Source organism: Camarhynchus parvulus, chromosome 6 (genome assembly GCF_901933205.1).
Source record: "Camarhynchus parvulus chromosome 6, STF_HiC, whole genome shotgun sequence".
Taxonomy (NCBI): Eukaryota; Metazoa; Chordata; class Aves; order Passeriformes; family Thraupidae; genus Camarhynchus; species Camarhynchus parvulus.
In genome coordinates, this window is record NC_044576.1 from 30,082,760 (window position 1) to 30,105,708 (window position 22,949).

Genomic DNA, 22,949 nt, shown 5'->3' on the forward strand with positions numbered 1-22,949 from the left:
CAGCACAGGCCCCGCCCCCTCTAGCCCCGCCCCTTGCTCTGCCCCTTTAAGCGCGCGCGGGGCGGGGCCGGGCGCTGTCACGTGCGGCGGCGGGAGCGGAACCCGAGCTCGCGCCCGCTCCGCCCGCTCGCGCCCCGGCTCCGGGGCAGCGCCCGCGTGCGCGCGGCTGCTCGGGAGCGCGCGCCCCCGCGCCGGCCATTCCCCCTTCCGCCCCGGGGCCGCGCGCGGCGGTGGCGGCGGGAGCGGCGGGAGCGCCCGTTCCTCCCGTGCCGCCCTCCGTCCCTCTCCGCCGGCGGCTCCCGGCGCGCCAGCATGGAGCTGTTCCAAGCCAAGGACCACTACATCCTGCAGAGCGGGGAGCGGGCGCTCTGGTGCAGCCGGAGGGACGGCAGCCTGCAGCTGCGAGCCGGTGAGGAGACCCCCGCGGCCGCGCCCGCCGCCTGCGCGGGGAAGGGCGGGCTGGGAGCCGGCCGGGGGCGGGCGGGGCCGGTCCCCGGCGGGTCGGTAGCGCTGTCCATCGGGCCGCGGCAGGTCCCGATGTCCCGGTGTCCCGGCTGCCGCGCCTCTCCGTGCGGTTGTTTCCCCGCTAATAAAGCAGCGCTGCCCCCGCTCCGCGCCCGGTGTGACCGGAGCGGTGCCGGTGGCCCAAGGCAGCCGCTCATCCCCGGGCAGCGTCGCTGGGGCGAGGGGCCGGTGTCCGCCTTACATAAGGGATGCTCCCGGGCATTGCGTCTGTGGGCAGATGGGTCCCGTGGTGGCCTCTTCCAGAAATTGGACAGGTGGATGCACCGGGGATGGACTGGGTCATCTGTAAGGTCCATTCCAACCCTTTGACGTTCTGTGATTCTGTGGCTTCTGAAGTGCTTCTGAATTTTTCAGTGATTACAGGCTGTGTGACAATTGCTCAGGGCTCCACTGTGTATTAGTACAAGACGGAAGGGAAGGCAGCGCGAACAAAAATTGAGCTGGAGTTGTGTAAAAGGGAATTTTGAAACCATGGTGATTATCCTGTCCTACCTAGGAGTAAAGGTGTCTCCAAAATAAAATGCCACCCTTGCTTTGTGTCATGTGAGTTCCCTGCCCATGGCAGGAGGTTGGAGCCATGTGGTCTTTAAGGTCCCTTCCAAGCCAAACCATTCTATGAGTTTTTGTCATCCTCTGTGATTCTAATATGTGGCTTTGATGTAGAGGAGCATGCTGACCCTGCTTGTCTGAGAAAGAAACTCTAAATAGCTGTGTGTTTTACCAAACATGTGGCGGGCTGCGCAGATGTTACCTACAGCTTTCTAAAACTGGGATCTGTGTTATACCAAAAAAGGTAGCTAAACATGTGTATGACCAGGCTGGCTATCTGAGTACAGCAGACTTTATGAGCTTCTGTGAAAGGCTGGACAAACTTTAAACATAAACATCCAATATCGTTGTTATCTGTGTTTTTTCAAAGAACTGTTTTCATCCTTGAGTTGTGTCTTCTCAGTGCAGTTTGTTTATGTCTCTTAGATAAAATTGCAATCTGTGTCAAGTTAGTATGACTAATTCCTGTCCATCAACTTCACTAATCCAGCAATCTTTGATTTGCAAGTGACCTTACAAAATAATTGGTGTTAAGCTAGCAGACAGTACTGCTAGTCAGTGAAATGTGTGCTTTCACAGGGGGGAAAACCCCTCAGGTTGAGGTTTGTGATGGTAACAATCATCTGCATGGGCTGAAAGCTCTTCCTTGACCCACAGTAATTAAAACAACTAATGAGCTATAGTTCTGGAGATTAATGTTTGATAACTTCAACTTTTAAAAGCATCATTGCCTTGCTTTCATGCAGCCATTGCTGTGTTTTATTTTTTCTTGGTGTCCTTTAACCTCCTGGAGGCTTTGCCAGTGCCCAGCAGTTTGTCAGCCTGCTGTTCCAGCAGCATTTTGTCCTGTGCCTGCCTCTGCATTTTCAGGCAGTTTCCATGTGCTCCCTATTGTCTGTGACCTGCAGATTAACTAAAGGTAACGTGATATTGAAGTCCCCTGGCCTGCTTGAAACTCTCAGTTGTTAGCAGTGCTTTCCCCTTTCCATGTGTTTGCAGCTTTGTTTTCCCAGCCCTCTCTGTGGATCATCTCCTTGACAGTGGACTGAAATGAAATACCTTAGCAGGTTGTAAGTAAGCCCAAGAAAGAAACAGTTCTCTCACAGGAAGTGTTTCTTGGATCAATAGCTCTTTCTTGTATTAAGACAAAACTTCATATCCTCAAGTTTGCCATTTTATTCCATTTGACCATTTATTATTGAGGCCAATTTCATGCCCGGAAATGAGTAAATGGATTTCTGTGTGATGAGTCACTGCCGTGTTAAAAAAAAACCAACAAAGTCATAACTTGTGTTCATTGACATGTTTAATAATCTGTCAAAAGGCTGTGATCTAGCTCTGTGTCTCTGCTTGGTTTCAGAGGCCTTGGTTTTAAAAATTCTCTGTCACAGAGGGTGCTCTGAATTAATCTTTGCACATTCATGGGTTGAAATAGATAATACTGGTAAACCTTGCAAATCATTACTTGAGAGAGTAGGTCTGAATCTAAAGAGCTGATGCTAAGCTTGAAAGTACTCTCCTCCCTCAGCTATAAAGGCATGTTCAGAAATTTGCCAATATTGAGAGCTGTATTTCTGACCTCTTTGAATCATGGAGATAACAGCTTGAATTAAAAAAAAAAGGCAAATAATGTTGGCAAATATTTGCCATAAGCAAAGTCTGAGGTTGGCCCTCGTTTGAAGGATGTCAGCCTGTGTTTACAAGATGTTTCTGGTTTTTTTTTTTTATTCTCTAAAGTGAAAGCACTAATGAGTCACCTGCAGGAAATCCATGAATCACTTTGGCATCATAGACTTTTTTTTTTTTAATAATTTGGCTGTTGAGAGTGTACATTTTTCAGTGCAGTGAAAAAACATGTGCTGTTCAACCATGCCTTAAATGCCTTACATCAGGTCTTGGTCAGGATTTCACTCTTGGATTACTCTGTTTATGCTCTGTGTGGCTGCTCTTGATTGATAGTTCTGCACAGATTAGAAATATTTTTTATTGATGATGCTTGTATAAATTGTGTTTATATTTGCATGTGTGTACATATATGTGTGTGTAAAGGCTAAAAAGTGTTGGACACTGAATCCTTCTCACCATTTTTAACAGCAGTAGAAGGAGTGAGACTGTTATGGTGTAAAGCTTCTATTATCATTGTGCTGGCCTCGATAATACTCCAGGCAGTAATGTCAGATAAGTTCTACTAAAACTGTTTCTTCTAACTGTGATGATTCCCATTGCTCTGGAGAAAAACCTACCAAGTATTTTGAGGGATACACAGATTGGAATTTAACTCAGCTTTTGGGAATGTCATGCTGAAAGACTTCATTCCCTCTGCCTGAAAGAGTAAGATGGGTTAAGCTGTGTTTTACCTCTGGAACTGTAAACTAGAGGCAGATGAACATTTGTTTGTTTCAAACAAACACTTTAGGAATTTATTGTTACAGAATTCATTTCCATCTGTTGGAAATGGTTGTGAGTCAGCAACTGAAGCAATGCACTTTAAATACTTTCAGTGAGGGATGTGTTACCAAGCAGTATTTTCAGGGTAGCAGGGGACACATTTCGGGTTAGGTGTCTTAGTCTGATAGTGTGAAGTCATCTCTGAATCACAAATCATAAGGCCATCTAATATTCCAGCTGTGTGCTTGCCTTCCTCCTCCAAGGCATTGCAGGAGTCATGTAGAAGTGACTTGTCAGAATTCCTGAGCTGCTCTTCATAGCTCCAGACTGGAGGAGCAAGAGCAGTTCCTTTGTGCAAGCCTGGGGGTGCTCACTGAAGGCCTTGAGCTAATGGATGGTGTAAGGAGTGATGGCTCTGCCACCAAAATGTGAATTGCTAAGTTTTATTCTGCAGAGCAGTCCTAGACATGGCTCTGAGGGGTGACAGCCTGAGTGTGAAGTCATGCTGCTGAATTATTTCATACAAAAGTGCCTTCCTGAATTTCAGTAGTATGTCTTGGAAACTGCCTATCTATTCTGGGCAATGAATTCCACAGGAGGCTGGAGCTTTAGTATTTCAAGTCACTTCAGAAGGAACCTCAAGCTGTTTTTTGACACCTTTTTAGCTGCAGTGGGTACTGCACTGTTTCTCACCCTTGCTTGCTCATTCTGTTCCTCTGTTCCCTCCCCTCTCTTGGTTGTCAGCACCACGTCCTTGTGGCGTCTGTGACAAACCAGATGTCAGAGCTGATCTGCATTCGCTGGAGAATGTAGGCTGAAAAAATCTGCAGCACTCGGGTCCCTGGTGCTGCTTTTGCCTCCCTGTGAAAGAGAACAGAGGGGAGCAGGGGAGTGGGCTGGGCTGCTCTGTCTCCTTCCTCTGGTTAAATATTGCATACATTAGTCACTGTGGTAGCTGCTGGCTCTGAGGTGAAATCTTCCTATATATTTATAACAGGGAAATTATTTTATACCTTTTATAAATAAAATCTACTTTGTAATTCCACCTGCAGTTCTTTTTATAGAACATAGTAAACCTAAAACTGAGACTTAAGTGGGTTGATAGTGTGTTAAAGCCTAGCCTGGTGAGAATTAAATACACCTTGAGGTGAGGTGTTTCTTTACTTTCCTGTAGAGTCTTAGCAGGTGATGAGTTGAATATGACAAGGGTGTTCCCCTCTCTTTTTTCTCCTTTTCCTTCTATGAAGAGTTCTGAAAATGCCAAACTTGTCCTAACTCAGATGTGTAGATTTCTTGGAATACTTGTCCATGCTGAAATGACATGAGGTTTTAAATACAGGAAAAACTCCTAATGCTTCATATCTTGATATTCTGGTGTTGCTGTTTTTTTTTTCCTTCTCTCAGAGTTAAAATGAATCTAATTCAAGTGGATTTCTTTGGCTTTGGTATTTTGCTGGCAGAAGTGACTCATCTTTGATCTCATCAGTTAGTATTAACTAAATATTGAGTAGGAAATTGCAGACTAACTGCAGCTAAAAATATTTAGAACAGAGGAAACTGATTTCAATTAAGAAAGGTCTGCATCTGTACCAAGGGCTTGTGGTTTTTCATGAGAACACTGCTCTTCTTGTTAGGTTGTTTCACAGTTTAATGGTGTGGGTGATATTTCATCTGTATGTGTAAGGAAACGTGACAAATTTTGTGATTTTAAGTTTTAAACTCTGAACTGCAGTGCAAGGCAGCCACGTGTTTGATATGCTGCTTGTGTTCTTTCAAAACAACTGTTGCAGATTGGAATGGGATAGAAAATAAAGTAATGGGAGTGGAGTATCAAGAAGAGGAGAAATTATTGGTTGTGTATCTAGAGGAAGAATTTAGAAATAGTGCAGAAACTGTTTTTTATTAAAGCTTGGCTTTAGTAAACAGGAATATTAATACTTAATCATCAGTTGTATTTTCTTGCTCCAAACATCTTCCCCAATAAAAACTGAGAGAGGACTTTTTTCCTGAAAAGCTGAACCCAAATGAATGAAATAGCACTTGAACACTGAGGTTGTCCTTTTAAGGCAGAAACCTTACTTGAATGGAGCCCTGGAGCAGTGTTTGCTGAGTCTCTGAAACACTGAAAACAAGGCCCTTGAACATCCTTTGAACTGGAAAACAGAATTCTGAGCCAAATTTAAAAGTAAATAACCTTGCCCAAGAGCTGGTTGCAAGATGTAAATGGCAAATATGCTGGTCTGTCATTAATTGTTATCTTTCAGTTTTTTCCTTTTCTGTATCTCAGTTAAGGAAAACCAGCAACTTTTGCACATGGGGTGATGGTCAAGTTTTTCCCTATATTTGCATGCCTTCCAGTAACACTTAAATAATATGTTGCTGCTTGTTATCTGAGTAGTCAAATTGTCCCCAACAATTAAAAGAAAACAGAAATAAAGAGAGGAATATGAAGGGTTGAAATCCTGTTTGTTCCTGAAACACATGCAAAAATTTTGAGTATAACTCCCATATTTAGTGTTAAAAACGATTGTTTCCAATCCATAACTCTTCTTGTGCTTTGAGACTGATGAGTTGGACAATCAGAGAGGAAATTTAATTATGGCATCAGAAGAACAGGTGACAGTGAGGGAAAACTTTACCTTGCTTCAGCTTGGCTCACTCTGTAATTCTCCCATGGCTCTTAAGGAGCATTAGCATAAGTCAGCTCAGTGATTAGTAAAACAAACTAATTTCCATAATTGTGAAATCCTTCTGCTCAATAAATGTTTATATTTTAAATTTTTGAGCATAGGATAGCTTTCTTGTGTTGTTCTTTGAGTATGGCTGTAGCTGAGCAAACTTTTAATAGACAGTCTTCAGAATGAGTGAACATGGTGTTTAAGCTGTCAGGTTTGTAAGTAGGTTTGAATAAAATCTTTCTCCTGCCTGATTGATAGTTTCCTTCTTGCAGAGTAAATATGATTTTAAAAAATGTAGACAACCTACTGCTTTCTTAGCTTTAAGGGTATATCCTCAAACAACTTGAGCTTTGTTGAATTACCAGCTAAAAATGGGAATGGATGTGTGTTGGTGTGGAATAATATTAATTAGTGCAGAGTTGTTGCTTTTGGAAGGATAAAAGATTGTTTTCCATTTCTATTTTACTTCTGAGAAAATGTGTTTGCTAACAGAGTTCAGCAATGTGAAGAATAAAAGGAAGCTCTAAAGTTAAAAAGAAAAAAAAAAAAAAAAAACCAAACCAACCAAGCAAAAAACCAACCCTCTGAGCTCCAGTGGCTTGGCACTTATTTGCATTTTAAGAGTCCCTGCTGGGTGCTTTTCTGAGTGGTATTTACAGGTTTGTGGAAGGGATGTGAGGAGCTGATTGTTATCTCAAAGGGTTGAGGTGCACATCAAAGCTTGTTGAATGTATTTAGCCATCAGTGGTCTCTGAAGGGGGGTGCTCAAGGCAGTCCACTGGGGGTGTGGGAAGAAAATACTTTGTACCATTAATAAAAATAAACACTGTTTTAAAATAATGGTTATTTCACACATTAAAAACCTCTTATCTTTTGTATGTTTTATAATACATGCAATAAAAATTATTTACATGTTCTACTGGACAAATAAACATACATAATTGGGATACGTGCTAATTTTGTTTTTCTTGGTGTGGCATTTGATAAAAAAGTTTGGAAGCCACTGATGCACAGGGTCAGACTGTGTTTGGAGCAAACACTGGTGGCAGCAGTTTGTTTGCATTTCTAGCACAGGGGTTCCTTGTGCAGTTCCATGTAGCACTGGACACTCTCCAGACAACTGAACATTTTCAGTATGTTTTCCAGTTTCCCAAGCAATGCCTGGTGACTCAAGGGATTTTCTGGCTGCACCAGAATACAAAGAAGTATTTCTTTATCAAGATGAGTAGTAGGGATTCATTTTTGTTAGTTGCTTTTTGCTGCTTTGGCAGCAGCACTATGAATGTCTGTTATTGTGTGCTGCCATCCCCACTGCTGTCGCTGTCACTGTCACTAAATTGTACTTGACCTGTTTGTGTTCATCTTTTAAGGCTGAGATATTGAAGGGAAGTGTCCCAATAAAGCAGGTGATTAGCTGAAGGGATAACTTGTTTCAAGTGTGGAGGAGAACATGCAAGTAAATAAAGTTAACACCTCATAACAATTAAGAGCTTGTAATACTCAATGTCTTAATGCTTCATCTTTCTGCAAGTTGCTTAAAGACAGTTTTAGAAATCTGTGTTGAAAGGAAAACTCAATTAGCCTAAGTTTTATTTGCATAAGTAGTACTTTATTTCCTCCAAGAGAAAGAAGTTCAACTTTATATTCTTAAGTCTTCCCAGTTAATTTATAACCTCTTAATACTGGCTAAAATTCCAGAACACTATTCAAAGATGAACTGAAACTTGGAAGCAGACTTTCTTTTGAGAAGCCACAGGAGGTCATAAAGGTCAAATAATGCTAATAATAAAGTCTTGCAGTTGTTTTTTGATCTAAGGCAGACACAATTTAAAGAAAAAAAAAAACAACCCTGAAATGTATTTTAAAATTTTGAAGCTTCTTCCTGAAAATTAACACTTCTGGTGTTAAAATTTACATTAGCAGAGCTGCGTGATTTATTTTGGCTGTACATAGTGAGTCATTCTGCTTTTATTTTTTCTATATGAATATCTCTGGCTTGTGTTGAATGGTGAAAATGATGAAGAATCAGTGCTCTGTCAGACTCCAGGAAGACTTTTTGAGAATTGCCCCATGAATGTCCATGCTCATTCACTTAGGTGTTACCTGAAGGAAATCCAGTGATGATGTGTATGTTTTATATTGAACACACTCAGGAAACACTTCCTAGCTGAGGTTCACTCCCAAATGCCAACAACAAGGGGGATGAGAGGTGTGTGTGCCCTCTGAACTACAGCAGGGTTGGAAAAGAAATAATTACAGCCACTCAATGGATTGAACCAGGCAGTATGGGCTGGATTCAAATGATAACTATTTAACTTCTTTTCTTCTGCCTTCTCCAGAGGAAGCTGCCAGCCTTGCCTCCAGCCATTCTGTGTTGAGCAAGTGGTTTATCCCAAAGCAGTGGTTTGTTTTCTAATCAGAGTTTGTACCTGACCTTGGGTCAACTCAGCTGGTGGTAGACTGCAGAAAGAGCCAGAAAGCAGTTTTGGGTTTTGATGCTCTTCCAAGTTGCTTTTGTATCACCTTTATCAGGGTTATGTGTGTGTACACACCAAGAATTAAAGAGATTTTATCTGGTGCTGCACGGCTCTGAGTGCTGCTGGTGAGCTCTGAGGGGGTGGTGGTGATGGAAGTCAATCACATCAAAGCTGGTTTTGTTCTGAATTTGTGACAGAACTTCTGTTGTGCTGCAGCTGAATGCTGATACAATCACTGTGAATGGTAAATGCATTGCAGTGGTCATTTATCTCTGACAGGAATCGGCAAAAAACCCCAACATTTGTTTCAGGAGCTTGAAGTTATTTAGTAGGATGAGGGAAAGAAAGAATGAGCAATTTTGTCCTTCAGGATGGAAGCTTGGTGAGCAAGTGTATCCATCAGTGTTAAGACCTGTCAAACACTGGCAGTTCTCACAAATTTAAACACATTGAGGGCAGCAGAGAATTCTTCAAGTCAGGGAAGATCTTCCCTGGGACTCATCTCACTGCTCACAGTGATTCTTTCTGGACTTTCTGCTTTCATTGACAGTGACTGTTTTGGCACTGCTCTTTTATCATCAGCACAATACTGTAAGAAGTCTGTTTCAACATCACTGTGTTGCAGTTTAAAGTTGATAAGTCTTTATTCCTGGCTCTGTGAGGTTTAAAGGAGGACTGGTATGTGGGGAAACAAGAGTGACTATTGATAAGTTGTATTTCGCATTATATCTCAAAACATTGTCTGTTTTGTCTCTAAGGAAAGTTCAGAGTTTCCTTTGGCAGAGCCTTGTGGTGGTTAATTCTTACTGATAGGCATTTCTTTAAAAAAGAAAAAAGAATCAAACTTATCCTGAGTTCTTTCAGCATTCAGCCGTCAAATGTGGCCAGGTCTCGTGTATACTGTCTGAAAAGTTTGAACTGAACATTTTCAGTTTTGTATTGTATGGTTATTTTTATTACTTTAAAAGGATGTGGATACCTTCTGTAGCCTGTATCACTGTCTACCATCTTAGGCTGCCTCTTAAATTCTGTAAATTATAATACAGTTCAATACTTCTATCCTGCAGGCTTGCAGTTAACATTTTTGGATCTCTGAATCTTTGCTTATGTAATGATTTTAAATATAGAGTGGTTATAATTTCAAAGATACAAGATAGTGACTGGAGATTGCTGCTGCCAGTTTTACCAAATGGCTGCAAGGAAACAGTCTTGAGAAATTTCATTGTTAGACAAAAGTTGGAGGCAACTTCTTCCTATACAGGGTGAATAGGAGTGCACGCAGCCTGAAAGCCCATCTTTGGGGATGAGTGGGGAAATTACATTTAAACCTTTATTTTGTTTGGTTCATCCATCTCTTATTTCCAGAGTGCACTCATTAGGAGCTAGAAGTTCATATTGGTATTTTCTGTAGTGATATTTATTCAGCATGGTTGGGTGTTGGCTCTGAGCTGAGATATGGCTGTCACACAGGAAACTGAATTCTAACCAGTAACAAAGTTCTAATCAGATTGGAACCAGATATGCTTTGTTTAGTTAAAAAAAAATAACCAAAACAGCTGCCTTGCCTCTGTGCTGTCACACATACTTTCCTATAAAATATTATCTAGAAATAGTGTAAGAAAACCAAATTTAGTGATGCTGTCACCAAAAGGAAGTCAGTGTTATTCCACAATTGGTGTTTTTTCACAGCCTGTAAGCAGTTTTTCCTGCAAGGCTTCTTTGCATCTAGGTTTTCTTGGACACTGAAAAAACAAGGTAATCCCCTTATATATTGCTAAATATGTCTTTTTCTTTTTCCTCTATGCCCTGCCTTCCCCATGGAAATTTTCTTCAGGCAGTCAGCTGTTACCATGGGTAGCTTGATAATGACACTGACCTGAGAGCCAGTGCTGCCCAGCTGGTGGATCTGTGTTTGCTGCCTTTAAACTCTGAAAGGGGAATGTTTGCATTCCAGATATTCCAAAGTGGAATGTTTTATTCCAAATGCATTCTCTTCTTTTCCAGAGCTGTCTGTATGTAAAGTTTATAGCCATTTCTCATTGTGTCTCTGCTGCTGGGGTAGGAGGATTCCTGTAGAAGGCTTGGATTTTTTGGTGCTGCCTCTGTCAGAGGAACCCACAGGAGTAATAGAACATCTGTGTAAGATGTTCTATTTTCTTAGGTCCTTTTTCAGGCAGGTCTAAAATTTTGTTTCCTTATTCCTCTAATTAAAACAAAATCTTGTTTCCTCATTTTTTTCATCTCTTGTAAACTCCTAGAGGAAGGCTCTGGATAGCAAGTGAGGGGTTTTCTTGCTAATACTTCATCACAGCAGGAAATCAGAGTTTTGAAAGACACAGAATGTCTTCTAGGTTACCAAGCTTATGGTAGCCATGGCAAACCTTCACTGATTTGGTTCTTTAAATTCCTCCTGTGTCTGGCTTTGTTTGCTGCTTGATACCACTGGCAGGTGGAAGTATGAATTTAAGGCTAATTGCAAAGAGAGCAATAAGTAGATGAAATGTGAGCTGTAGAAGAGTCCCAGGGTTTAGACAAAACTGGGAAAGATGGTGGAAGGTTTGGGAGTGAGGAAAGCTGCCTGCATTCCTCCTTGCTGCCTGTGCAGGTTTCCCACTGGGCACAGAGATCCTCCTGTGTGTTGTTTAGAGTGAGACTGAGCTCAGGCTGTTTCTAGACTTGTTTTGTACGAGCACAAATCTGCCAGGAGGATACAAGATGTGTTCAGGTGCTCCAGCAGGGATTGAGGGCACATCAAACCTGTCACACCCACTGTCCCTGATTTCCTGCTGCTCAGCTGTGTTAGTCTCCCTAGGAAGTTCATTTTATTTTGCCATGATCCACACGAGGTTCTGTGCAGCTCAAGTCTCCAGAGAAAGGAAGAAGCAGGAATTTGCTCCAGTGTGGTTACAGACATTCACTGCAGCCCTGCATGCTGCTGCAAACATTGCTTTAAATTCTGCTGCTGTGGGCTTTTAGTTCTTGCTTGTCTGTGTCCAGGCACGTGTGATCCATCCCATTTAATGAGTTTATTCCAGATCTACCCTGGCTGCAGCCATTTCTGCTGCAGCTCATGGAAATGGTTGTATTTAATGAGGAAATTAGCTGAATCTTGTACTATTGAATGTTATGCTGGAAGCTGGGAAAACAATGTGTGTTCTTGGAATATCAAGGCCTCAATTACAAATGGATTCAGTGTTCTAAAACAACTGTGTAAAAAGAAAATCATACTGTCAGTTGTCACCTGCAAATCTCAGATTTACAAGAAGAAATTAAGGTATTGTAGGTAAGGTGTTAATGTAGATGATTTTTACTCTTTTGTTAGTTTGTTCTTTCAAATATTCATCTACTTACACCAGTAGCTAAGATAGTCAGTTTGTCTGGATGTTAAAAGTGGACAAGTTCTTTTACCTTGGAACAAGTGTGTTTTGCTAAATAATAACAAGCTTGTCCTTCATGGTATAGAAAAACTACTTCTCCTTTGAGATTTTTCTCTCCTACACAGATATTTGCTTTGAAGTATTTGTTTTCACTTTAAAGATTTGAATTAGGAATTTCCTTTTCCCCCAGTCTCAAATCCTTGAACAGGTACTGCACCACAGTTAGAAACTCATTTTCTTCCTGCTTTCTCTTCTACTTCCTATGTGGTTCTCTGGAATTTGTTAAGAGTAGGAGAACTAGAAACCCAAGCCTTGACTTTGTGTGCTTTGATATTCCATGTGCTTGTGGAGGGTGCTTTAACAGAAGGGGAAGTGTCTGTGTGTGTGTTTATAGAAAGAGGATGTGAAAGTCATAGGAATTGGATACAAATGGGAGGGAGCTGGGGGTGGAAGTCAGCATCTGCTGAGTTTTGAAGCTGTGCTGGTAACTCAGTGACCTCTATTCAGTTTCACTACAGCCATGTAAAATTTTGCTTACGTTAAAAATTCTGGTGGATATGAGAAGAATTAAGCCTCCATTAAATTTAATTACTGCTGCCTAAAGCTACTTTTCCCCCTCAAAAATGTGGAAGATATCTGTGGTAGGGCTTTATGTTGGAAACTTAGTCATTTTTTCATAGCTACTTGGTAGCAAGTAAAAATGGACAGGTACATCATCTTATTATTGCTGGAATTATTTTATGTTTTCTACCCTCTAAGGTGGGGAAAGTGGAGAGGGTGACTGTTCAATTTAATTGTCCGGTTTGGTTTACTGTTTAAAAACAGGAGCTTTGTTCTTTTTTTTTGCAGCCACTGATCTTCTTTTGGCTTGGAATCCCATTTGTCTGGGCCTGGTGGAGGGAGTCATTGGGAAAGTCCAGCTTCATACAGGTATGTTCTCTTCTGATGAGGTTTTTATTTGTTTACTGCTGAAGCTCTGGGATATTACAGATGATACTGTGTAGCTCCAATGGAGCAGTGTGGTGTTCTTTGCTGTGGAGGAGTATTCCCCAAATGGACTTGTCAAAATGATTGCATAGCTGCACATGCAAATTCACTCTGCTCTCCGGTGAATGAATTGTGATTTGGCACTGTCTTGTAAAAATAGAGACCTGCATTCACAAATAGTAGAAACTTGTGTTTGAAGTTCTGTCCGAATCTCCATGTGAGATTTATAAAATTCTCAAATCTTTTGGAATAATCCTTTCAAGGAGGTTCCTGTAGTTCTCCTGTGGTACAGTGCAAAAACTAATAAATGAAGCTTTCACAAAAGTGTAAGGCCTGAATTCTCAATGCTGTATGAAAATCTAAAGAATAATTGCTGCCTTGGTAGAAGAATTTTTGAAAGCAAGAGGAACACTTAAACTTGTTTGCAGTTAAATGACAGAGCTATAAAACTCAAGCAGGTGTAGAATTCATTGTTATTTTAATGATAAGCTTGTCTCTAACCGATAGTAGTAATGTTTTCCTGTAAAATAAACTCCCTACTCCTTTTGCTTTATCAGCTGCAAATTTCTGTAGCCATAATAAGTATTAATTTTGATATATACCAGCTTTGTCCAGGAAGATAGCTCTGCAGTAGAGCTCTGGAGGTAGGAAAGGTGGCCATAAACCCTTGCTGTGTGCATTGTTTTTGTGAGTGCCTACACCCTGCATTTAAAGTAGTGCCTGGCAATATGATCAATACAGGTAAAGTTTCAAGTGTGTTCCAGGAGGGCAGGATGGATTAAGTGCTGAAATGGATCAGATGTTTGTGGTGCCTTGAATAGAAACAGATTGCTCAGGGTGGCACTGATGGGATGGAGAGCAGGGACTGGGACACCCTGGCATGAGTGTAGGGCACATAAATCCTAGGAATTATTGTGGCTCCACAGGTACTGTGACCCCTGGTCCTGTTTCTGGGAGTAATAGTTCAGAGCCCACCTCTCCATGAAGTTCCAGGATTGTGTCCTCCTTCTAGTCACATCACTTCATCTTTGAGTTCGCCTGATATTTCTGTCTGTGCTCATTCTCCAGATTTATTCAGCCACCCTTTTTCAGATCTGCTGCTGTGAAGTGGTTCAGACTCTGCCATCTCACTTTCTCTTCTCTTCATCCAGGTTGTCTGTGCCGGTCAGCATGTGCTGTCCATGATGAATGATGGCTAAACTCCAGTAATGACCTTTTTCTGCTGTGGGAAAGTGCTCAGTGGTTGGTTTTGACACATGTTTTTGTGTTTGTGTGGGGTGTGGTGTTTTAAAACCAGGCCCTTGGGTACACGAAAGCCTTCCCCCCTTCTCTCTAGGGAGTCTAGTTATGAAAGCCTTTGAAAAGGGAGACTTCAAATGCTTTCTGGAAGGTTTTTTAGTGTGTTGTGGCAACTGAAGGTCTTTGCATGTGTGTTTATTGTGAGCTGCTTCCTCTGCTTATGAAATCTGAGTTGAAACTTTCCCCAGAGTGTGATATTTCAACAGGTGTCATCTTGCTGTTGTCAGGTAAATTAAGATTATCAGGTAATAAGCCTGATATCTCTTCTTTCCATGTGTCCTATAGAGCTCCTGAATCAATTAAGCTCATCCAGGTATTCCACTCAGCTGCTGCCTAGGTCAGTGGAAGTGTTTCCTTTTGTCTCTGCCTTGTTCAGCCACCATCACAAAGTGTTCATCCTTTTTATTGTAGATATTCTGGTATTTAGTGATGCAACTCTCCTATAAATGGTGTCTTGTTTTCTACTATTAAATATCTGAAGAAAGATAGCTTCCAGCTATTTATCCTTACTTTTCTTTTGAGAGCTCCTGGGATTTGCTGCCATTTCCTGATGAGTGTCATCCATCAGGCTGCAGTGACAAGGAGAGGACTGACTGAGGTGTCTCACACAGCTCTCCTCAAACCTGCTATTTTCAATGAACTTGGTCATATTCCAGTGTAGCTTGATGTTATCCTCAGGCTGAATCATCTAGCAGTCTGTAACAGAAACCTGTCTTCATTACTTATTCTTGTATCAATCTTTGTCACCTGGAAACTTTATCAGCAGAAGTTGTATAAATATTTAACTTTGCTGGATGGTTCTGTCCAGGCTCAGCAGGAGAACTGTGCTGCAGGAGCTGGGTGAAATGCCTGACCTGCAACAGGAGGACTTGCTGCTCTGATTTCTTCTCCCTTGCCCCCAGGTTATCAGGATCAGAAAAATTAATTTGAAGCTCATTTGGTGAATTTGGGCTTGTCCTGCTCAGAGTCTTGTTACCAGCTATTGTTGAAAAGAGGTTTTCAAAATCCTTGGCAGACACAAATGCTGAGAACCTCAAATGCCTTTTAAAGTATTGGAGTTGCTACCAGTGCACTCTAGAGCTGTGACAAAGCCTGTATGCACTTGAATGTCTTGGACATAGATCCTCACGTGTTCTTGAAAGATTTGTTCATTGCTGGAATTGTCTAAGATGACCTTGAAATGTCCCTGTAATCAGTCATGGGCTGTCTGTAATTTAGCATTGGAATACCCTTGCCAATGAGCTGTAACTAGGGATGAGTTTTAATTTACTCTTAATCTTGCTGGTTTTATTGCTTGCATCATACAGGAGAATTTGTAGGAAAGCTGCTGTGACAGGGAAGCTGTCTCATAGAAACCAGCTAGCCAATATTACATGGTTTATTTTTCAATTCTTCAAAGAATTTTTGACATGAGGGGGCCAGTTGTACCTCTGAACATAATTGTATACTTATATTTGAGATTCAGATCTATTTAAAGCAATATTTTCATCTTCCCCAAAGTGAATTTTCTTAAACATTCAGATACTTTATTTTTTTGTGGGGGGGAGAGAACTCAAACCCAAACAATAAAATGTTGGTTGAATATCAGAATGTAAGAATAGAATTGCTTACCATTTTCTGGCCTATCCCAAAAGAACTTACAAGAAAATGCAGAGTATCAATGGGAATAAATGGAAAAGGGTTTTAGGATGTATTGTGGAGATGTTACTGCCACAGATCATTGCACATTTTCTTGGTAAGATGCACAGTTAAAATTGTGTTTATATAATCTTCCCATATAGAGGCAAACACATCTCTTGCATTAAATATCTCTTTTATAGAATTTAATTTTCTTGTCCACTATATCTGACTGTAACCAAAGCTGGATTTCTTAACCAGTTCCAGCAACTGCCACTTAACACAATCATTTCTGCCACAGGTTCTTGTTTCTTGGTCAAAGCACACCCCTGTGCAGTGCAGTGTCTGTGCTTGGATTCATTTGGAGTGTTCCAGTGCTGGTTAATTAAGACCCAAGTTAAATGCTGCTGGCAAGAGTCCACAGGCTCTGTAAACAGGGAGTTCTTCCTTCCTTATCCCCAGCCTTTTTTTGTTTGCATGCCTCTGAATCTTGATAGAAACTACAGGCTGCTCTGAAATCTCACTGAGATACGACTGAATTTCATACAGGCAACAACCCAAAGCATTCTTTTTGCATGCAGCCAGTTTTGAAGTTGTTCACGTAACAAAAAGTATGAAATTGGTAGCGTAGAATTTCTTGGCTAAAATCAAAATTCTTGTAGAAAGCAGCATTTGTAATAAACTCATGTAGAGTTTATGAAAAGTTACTGCACAAGCATTTAGGGGAAAGTAAATGCTAGATTGTTAGGGAAGCGTTAGAGAAAAACAGCAGTGTTGTGCTGACAGTGTTGGAACAACAGAGGAGTAAATTTCCATTTTAGTGAGGAATGAGAGGTAATAGCTTCCTTTGGATGCAGTACTTCAAACTAGTTGTCACCATCTGCTCTGCCTTAGTTCATAAAACACTGAAAATGAACATTATATCCTGAGAGATGACTTGAAAAGTGCACTTTTCTGGGGTAGCATGCAGCTGTCCTGTTCTGCAGTGCACACCATACCTCACACATTGAGCAGGCAGTCACTGATCTGTGGAACTGCTTTCTTCCTCCTGACTGCAGAAGCACATTCTCTGTATTTAGGGATTCAGTTATTTAGGTGTTGCTGGCCATTATAATGTGCTGCTTTTATGGTTATTGTTGAACCTTTTACTTCAGGGCATACTTTATCTGCATAATTACTTCCTGACTGTTTACTTTTGATCTCCTGGGGAATTCCTGTTTTCTTTCAATGTTCTGTGGCTCTGGCTATAATACAAAGAGTTTTCCAGTGTACACCAAGATGACATTTCAGTGCCTTTTTAAAAATGACAAGAGGGTATTCAACTCACTTGTCTGTATAAAGCTCTGAAGTTCTTGTTTACAGCTAAAAGGATTTGTTAATATAGGTAGGGGGAAGATTAGGCAGAGATTTTTCCTTTTCCACTTTTTTACTGTGGTTTATCTGCTCAGAACTGCCTTTACCTTACACTAATCTCCAGTAGAACCCTACTGATTAATTCACTGGAGCTCTAGATGGTTGCCTTTGTTAGAAGAGTGTCTGTTTTGTTTGTTGACATACATTGGTGATCTCCTAGGAGTAAATAGTGTGGCCAGCCTTCTGCAGGTGGGAATAGATGAGATTACAGGATGTCCAGCAGGAATACCTGCCTGGATGCCTTGTGAAAGCTTGGATTGCCCTGGCTTTCAGACGCTGCTGGGTTTGCCTCCTTGAAATCAGCATAGAAAGGGTAGATCTTTTCAGAACTGATAGGCATCTTTATGTGCTGCTGGTGGGTTTGGCAGCATTTCAATTTCTCCTTTCCAAAAGGATTTTTTTAACCTGTTCATTGGTCTTCTTGCTGTTACATAAAATCTGTCATTTTCCTCAGCTTCCTTTTCCCCATGGCTGCTGGGGGCAAAGGCAGGAGTTCTCCAAGGCATGTTCCTACAAATGTCCAGAGGAGCTGCTCCAGCACCTGCTGGCCAGTGAGGATCACTGAGTGGCATTTGCTGTCATTCTCCTCTCCTGGTCTGGGGTCCTTTGGCCAGTTTTAGGAGATTGTGCTTGTGGGACAGATTGTTCCTGAGGCAGCCCTGCTCCATCAGGGTGACACCCTGAGCTCCCTCCTGGCCTGAGGTGTCTCTGATCCTGCAGAGATTTGGATTCTGCTGCAGGGCTCAGGAGCAGCACAGGGCTCCCTTTACAGGACCATGCATATTAAAGAAGTGGTGCATGTCTTCATTCCCCTTCCCCTCCTGCCCTTTTGGGAGGCACCCTGTGGCTCTCACAACCTGTCTGTTATGAAATTTTTGAAGGCTTCTTAATAGCTAGCACAAACATATCTCTTTTTTAAAGGCAGTAATGCAGAATCCAAGGGAGGAGTGCAGTGTCACAGCACACAGTTTGCAATGACTATTCCTGTTCTTTAGATAAAAGGAACTGCTGGGGTTTTCTGTGTTTTTCTTAAGCATTCAGAGGATAAAATACTGTTTAAAATTTACTGAGCAAGGAGAACAGGGTTTGTATTTGCTATAGAGCTGCTAAATAGATTTTTCAAAGGCTGTGTGTGGTATTCAGAGGCACAATACATGACACATTCTGCCATCACAAGTGTGGGAGCATATTTAAGTCTATCACAGCAGGCTTTTTATGTCTTTATGTCACCTTTTCAGCTGAACTCAGTTGGCTGCTTCTCAGCTGGGAGAAGTAGTGAGTGTCTATGTTTGTCTCTAGGACTTTCTCTGCCTTTTCCATCTCTCTTAACAGAACTTTTGCTTTTGGCAGCTAAAAGCCCAGCACACAACTCCTGCTCTAGCCAAGGGACTGAAATCTGGGAATCTCCAAGCACTCCTCAGCAGTCAGTGGGAATATTTGCTGTGTTTCCCAGTCTCACTAAAGTGTGGGTGCTATAGCTGCAAGTGCTGGAGGCTGGATGTGTGCATGGAATGCACCTGCCACCAATATCTTCATTAATTTTTTATCTCATTAATTTCTCGACCACTTTATGCTCTTGAGGAATGAGCCTTTAAATATGTGTAAGCTGCTTTGTGTGGTGCAGTCCACATTTGCTCATCAGATTTCTTCACTCATGAATCTTGCAATCAGGTGTTACCTGTGTCTGTCTTGTTTGGTACATGACAGGAGGTACAAAGGGAAATTCTTAACTTGCTGTTTGGCTTCCAGCTGTCCTCAAATTGTGCTGCCATCAGTGGGAATGTGCATCAGCCTAGAGATTGTTAATTGCTATAGGTGAAGCATGGATTACTTTAATAGAAATCTGTGAAATAGTTAATCTCCTTATTATCTTAGAGACTGAATAAATATTTTAAAGTATTTTAAAAATTTTATTGCAATGCATAATAACAAAACACAACAATAAAAAATCATCATTCACTGGATTCTTCTAGTCAAATGGTTTCTGGCACAGTAATCAAAATAAATTCCTGACAAGACAAATAAAAGCATCTACTGATCTCTTTTTTCCCAGATTTACCATGGTGGCTGCTTTTAATTCGTCAGAAAGCACTGATTGGCAAACTTCCAGGAGATCACGAGGTGTGCAAAATAACCAAGATTGCAGTGATTCCACTTTCTGAGACAGAACCTCAGGATCTGGAACTGGAGGTATGGGCACCCTCAAGGAACTGACTGTCCCCCTCCTGCTTCAGTGAAATTAAAGTCAAATGCCTCTTGTCTCTTTCTCCTGGTATTAGCAAGCATCTTAAATATTTTGTGCTTTTTTAAATACTATTTTTTTATTAAAGATATTTTTTTAAACAGAAAGCACAAGTTCTTTTGGGATGGGGAAATTGCAACAAAATAATACCTACATTTCCTAAAGATCATTGGGAGTACCACACAAGAAAAAGATTTACCGAACCAAGAGCAAGTATATTTTTTTAATGGATTCTCTTGCTTTCATCCCATTTTGGAATCTTAATTCTATAACTTGGCTTGAAGGGAAACCCTTACTTAAAATGTTGCAATTTTTTTCCCCCCAAAAGAGAATGGATAAAGGAAGAAAACTTAAAAATGAGTAGTGATAATTTAATTTGAGTGGGAAGTTGGGGTGGGTCTGCTTACTCAAGTAATGTCAAATTGAGGCAGAGTCTCACAATCACAGGAGAAAATGCCTTTCATAGATGAGGGAAAATTAGGTTATAGATGGAAACCTGCATGTTCCCCCTCTATTTCAGTGTCTTCCCTAGATCTGTGGACATCAAAATCTTGCTTTTGTAGACTTTTAATTTTCTTTGACCTTTCTAAAGAGTATTTAAATGTTGGCTTTAATTCAATGTCATTATTTTAGCTTTGCAAAAAGCACCATTTTGGGATAAACAAGCCAGAGAAGATAACACAGTCCCCAGATGATACAAAATTCCTGCTGAAGACTCTTACTCAAATTAAATCTAATGTGTCTGCTCCAAATAAAAAGAAGGTAAAGTTTTCTACTGTTTCCTCCTTTGTTCCAAAATATTGAGCTTATAATTCAAAAGTTTTGATGGATGATCAAATGGAATACAAAGACCTTTAAAAATTGCAGAATGTGGAACTACTGTCTTGATGCCCAGTTTATTTTTTTTGATTACTTAGCTGTGGCTCTTCTGCAATTTTTTTCATTTTGTAATTAATAATTTTGGCAGAATTGCTAATAGAGTTATTTTTTACTAGGATTAGCTTCTAGTGAGGTTCTAAACTTCTAGAAATTTCTTTGCATAAGTATCTCTTATAATAGAGAATTGGATGCAGAATTTGGTGCCTGGTTCCTCAGAACACCAAACAATCTCATCTAACTGCTTTAAACCAATAATGACTTGGATTAGGAAGTCAAAACAATTGTTATTAAAATTAGACTTATGTTCCTCAGGCTGCTGTCCCTTGTCTTTTTCTTTGCTGGGAGTTTTAAGGTCCTGCTCATCACTGGGAAAGTGTTTGTCCTCCAAGGTCAGAAATGGAAAATATGACTGGAGTCTTTTTCACTCACAGAGAAAGACACGAGAGCCATTTTCTTCCTTTCAGATTAGAGAAAGCAAAGAGAAAGAGAGACTGGAGAAGAGATTATTGGAGGAGTTGTTCAAAATGTTCATGGATTCAGACTCCTTTTACTACAGCCTGAGCTATGACCTGACAAATTCCGTGCAGAGGCAGAGCGCCTGTGAGAAAACCAACCTACCCCTGTGGCGGAAAGTGAGTGCTTGTGTTTGTCTGTTTGTGTTTGTCTGTCTGCGTTTCTTTCTTCCACCTGGGGGATGAGCTGTCCAGTAATGGTCATGGTCCAAACCTGGCTGGTCACATTTTACAGCAGCTGAACACCATGTTCTGTAACGAGCTCAGGTGCAAGGAAACAAAAGTCTGCAGCAGCATGACCTGAAGTGTTTCATTTAAAGCCCTGAATTGTCTGTACAGGTGTGGTGAACAAACTGATGGACACTGGTGCCCACAGATACTGCCAAACCTAACTTGTAATGCTGCAAAAACTGCCCTTTTGTCTTCTCAACAGGTGGATGACAGATTCTTTTGGAACAAGCACATGATTGAAGATCTCATCAGCATTGATGTGAGTAATATTTTTAAGGTGTATTATGAGAACCATTCTTTAGTTCTTTTTAGTTGAGATATTTGCTTAAGGCCTCGTAGGGGTTTAGTTACAAACCTGCTTGGCAGATAGGTCAGGATCAGGGCTGTGCCTTCTGCAGCTGAGCAGCTGGCACTGCCTTCTGCCCCCAGCCAGCCTGTGGTCATTGCTAAGGAGTGAACTTCAGCTGAAATAAAACATGAAATACAGTAAAGCTGTGTAGAATAACTTGGTGTGATATGTCTGTGCTGATTTCTGAAGGTGAAGTTGAGTTGTGTTTTTATGTGAAATGGATTATCCCTGAACAGAGCTGAATTTGATAATGAGGAGGAGCCAGGAAAGAAATAACCTCTGAATTCCAGAGTTTCCCTGAGATAAGATTTTGGTCCTCCATAGTGGGGGATAGTGTTTTGTCTCCTTGAGCACAGTAGCTGATCAGTGTAAAAACAGTGTAGAACAAGTTGTTCTGAACATCTGTCCAGAGTAAATAAAACATTTTCCTGGCAAATGAGCACATAAAGAGGAAGGAAACCACCACTTTTTCTTGAATATGTGACCTTCCATCATTTTCAGTTAACCTCCTAGACCAAGGACTAAGTTGGTAACATTTTTTTGCCAGTTTAGGTCAAGTCTAATTTTCCTTAGCGGTGACAACAGACATCTTGCCTTATGCCTTGCTCCTCTTTCATGTTCCATAAACAAATGGTTATGGAGTCACAGCAGGATAAACCTATGTCCTCTGTGAAAAGTAGTGTATAATGCAGGAGTTTAGTGAGTTGTATTTTTCATATTATAAGGTATATAACCTTGAGTTTTGGGGAATTTGGATCTCAATTCTGTTTAAGAAATCAATGTTTTAGGGTGCAGAACCATGAACCAGTTGTCTTGAGGACTAAATTAGCCCATATGAAGCTTTGTACTGTTATGTGTTGCTGAAAACAGTCTAACATCTACCTTCCTGTATAAATGTGATACAGTATGTGTCCACACAGAAGTTTTAAAAGCCTTAAAGCAGAAACTAGGTAAAAAAATTGCTTTCTTCTTTCTTCCTGATTTAAAAGCCCAGTGAGTGATGGAGGGAAAATGCTGCTATCTCTTACAGAAATAAGGATATGGCAAAAATTAAAGCATGAAAAGCATGTGGAGCAACTGCTTTATTAACATGAGAAATGGCAGAAACAATTGTAGCTAATGTTGGACCAACAGGAACATAAATGTTTTTTGTACCCTTCAGAATGCTGAAGTGGACTTCTGGATCATCCCCATCATTCAAGGATTTGTGCAAATTGAAGAACTCGTAGTAAACTACAGTGAATCTTCTGATGATGATAAGAGCAGCCCTGAAACTCCTCCTCAGGAATCCTCTTGTGTGGATGACATCCACCCCACGTTCCTGGTGGCGCTCATCTCCCGCCGGAGTCGGCACAGGGCTGGTAGGCAAACACACCCCGGGCTGCTGGCATGTTCCTGAGCACTGCAGGGGCATGCAGCTGGGGAA

The 22,949-nt window shown here is 41.1% G+C and overlaps 1 protein-coding gene across 1 annotated transcript in view; it reads left to right on the forward strand.

The window, feature by feature from the left end:
- Positions 1–215: 215 nt before the first annotated feature.
- INPP5F (inositol polyphosphate-5-phosphatase F) overlaps positions 216–22,949 on the forward strand; it is a 38,358-nt gene continuing 15,624 nt past the window's right edge. The window contains exons 1-7 of the mRNA XM_030951564.1: positions 216–409; positions 12,844–12,924; positions 19,364–19,500; positions 20,186–20,314; positions 20,896–21,063; positions 21,377–21,433; positions 22,686–22,884. Of these exons, the coding sequence (XP_030807424.1) occupies positions 313–409; positions 12,844–12,924; positions 19,364–19,500; positions 20,186–20,314; positions 20,896–21,063; positions 21,377–21,433; positions 22,686–22,884 (868 nt within the window). The 5' untranslated portion in view covers positions 216–312. The remainder of the gene's footprint in view (positions 410–12,843; positions 12,925–19,363; positions 19,501–20,185; positions 20,315–20,895; positions 21,064–21,376; positions 21,434–22,685; positions 22,885–22,949) is intronic.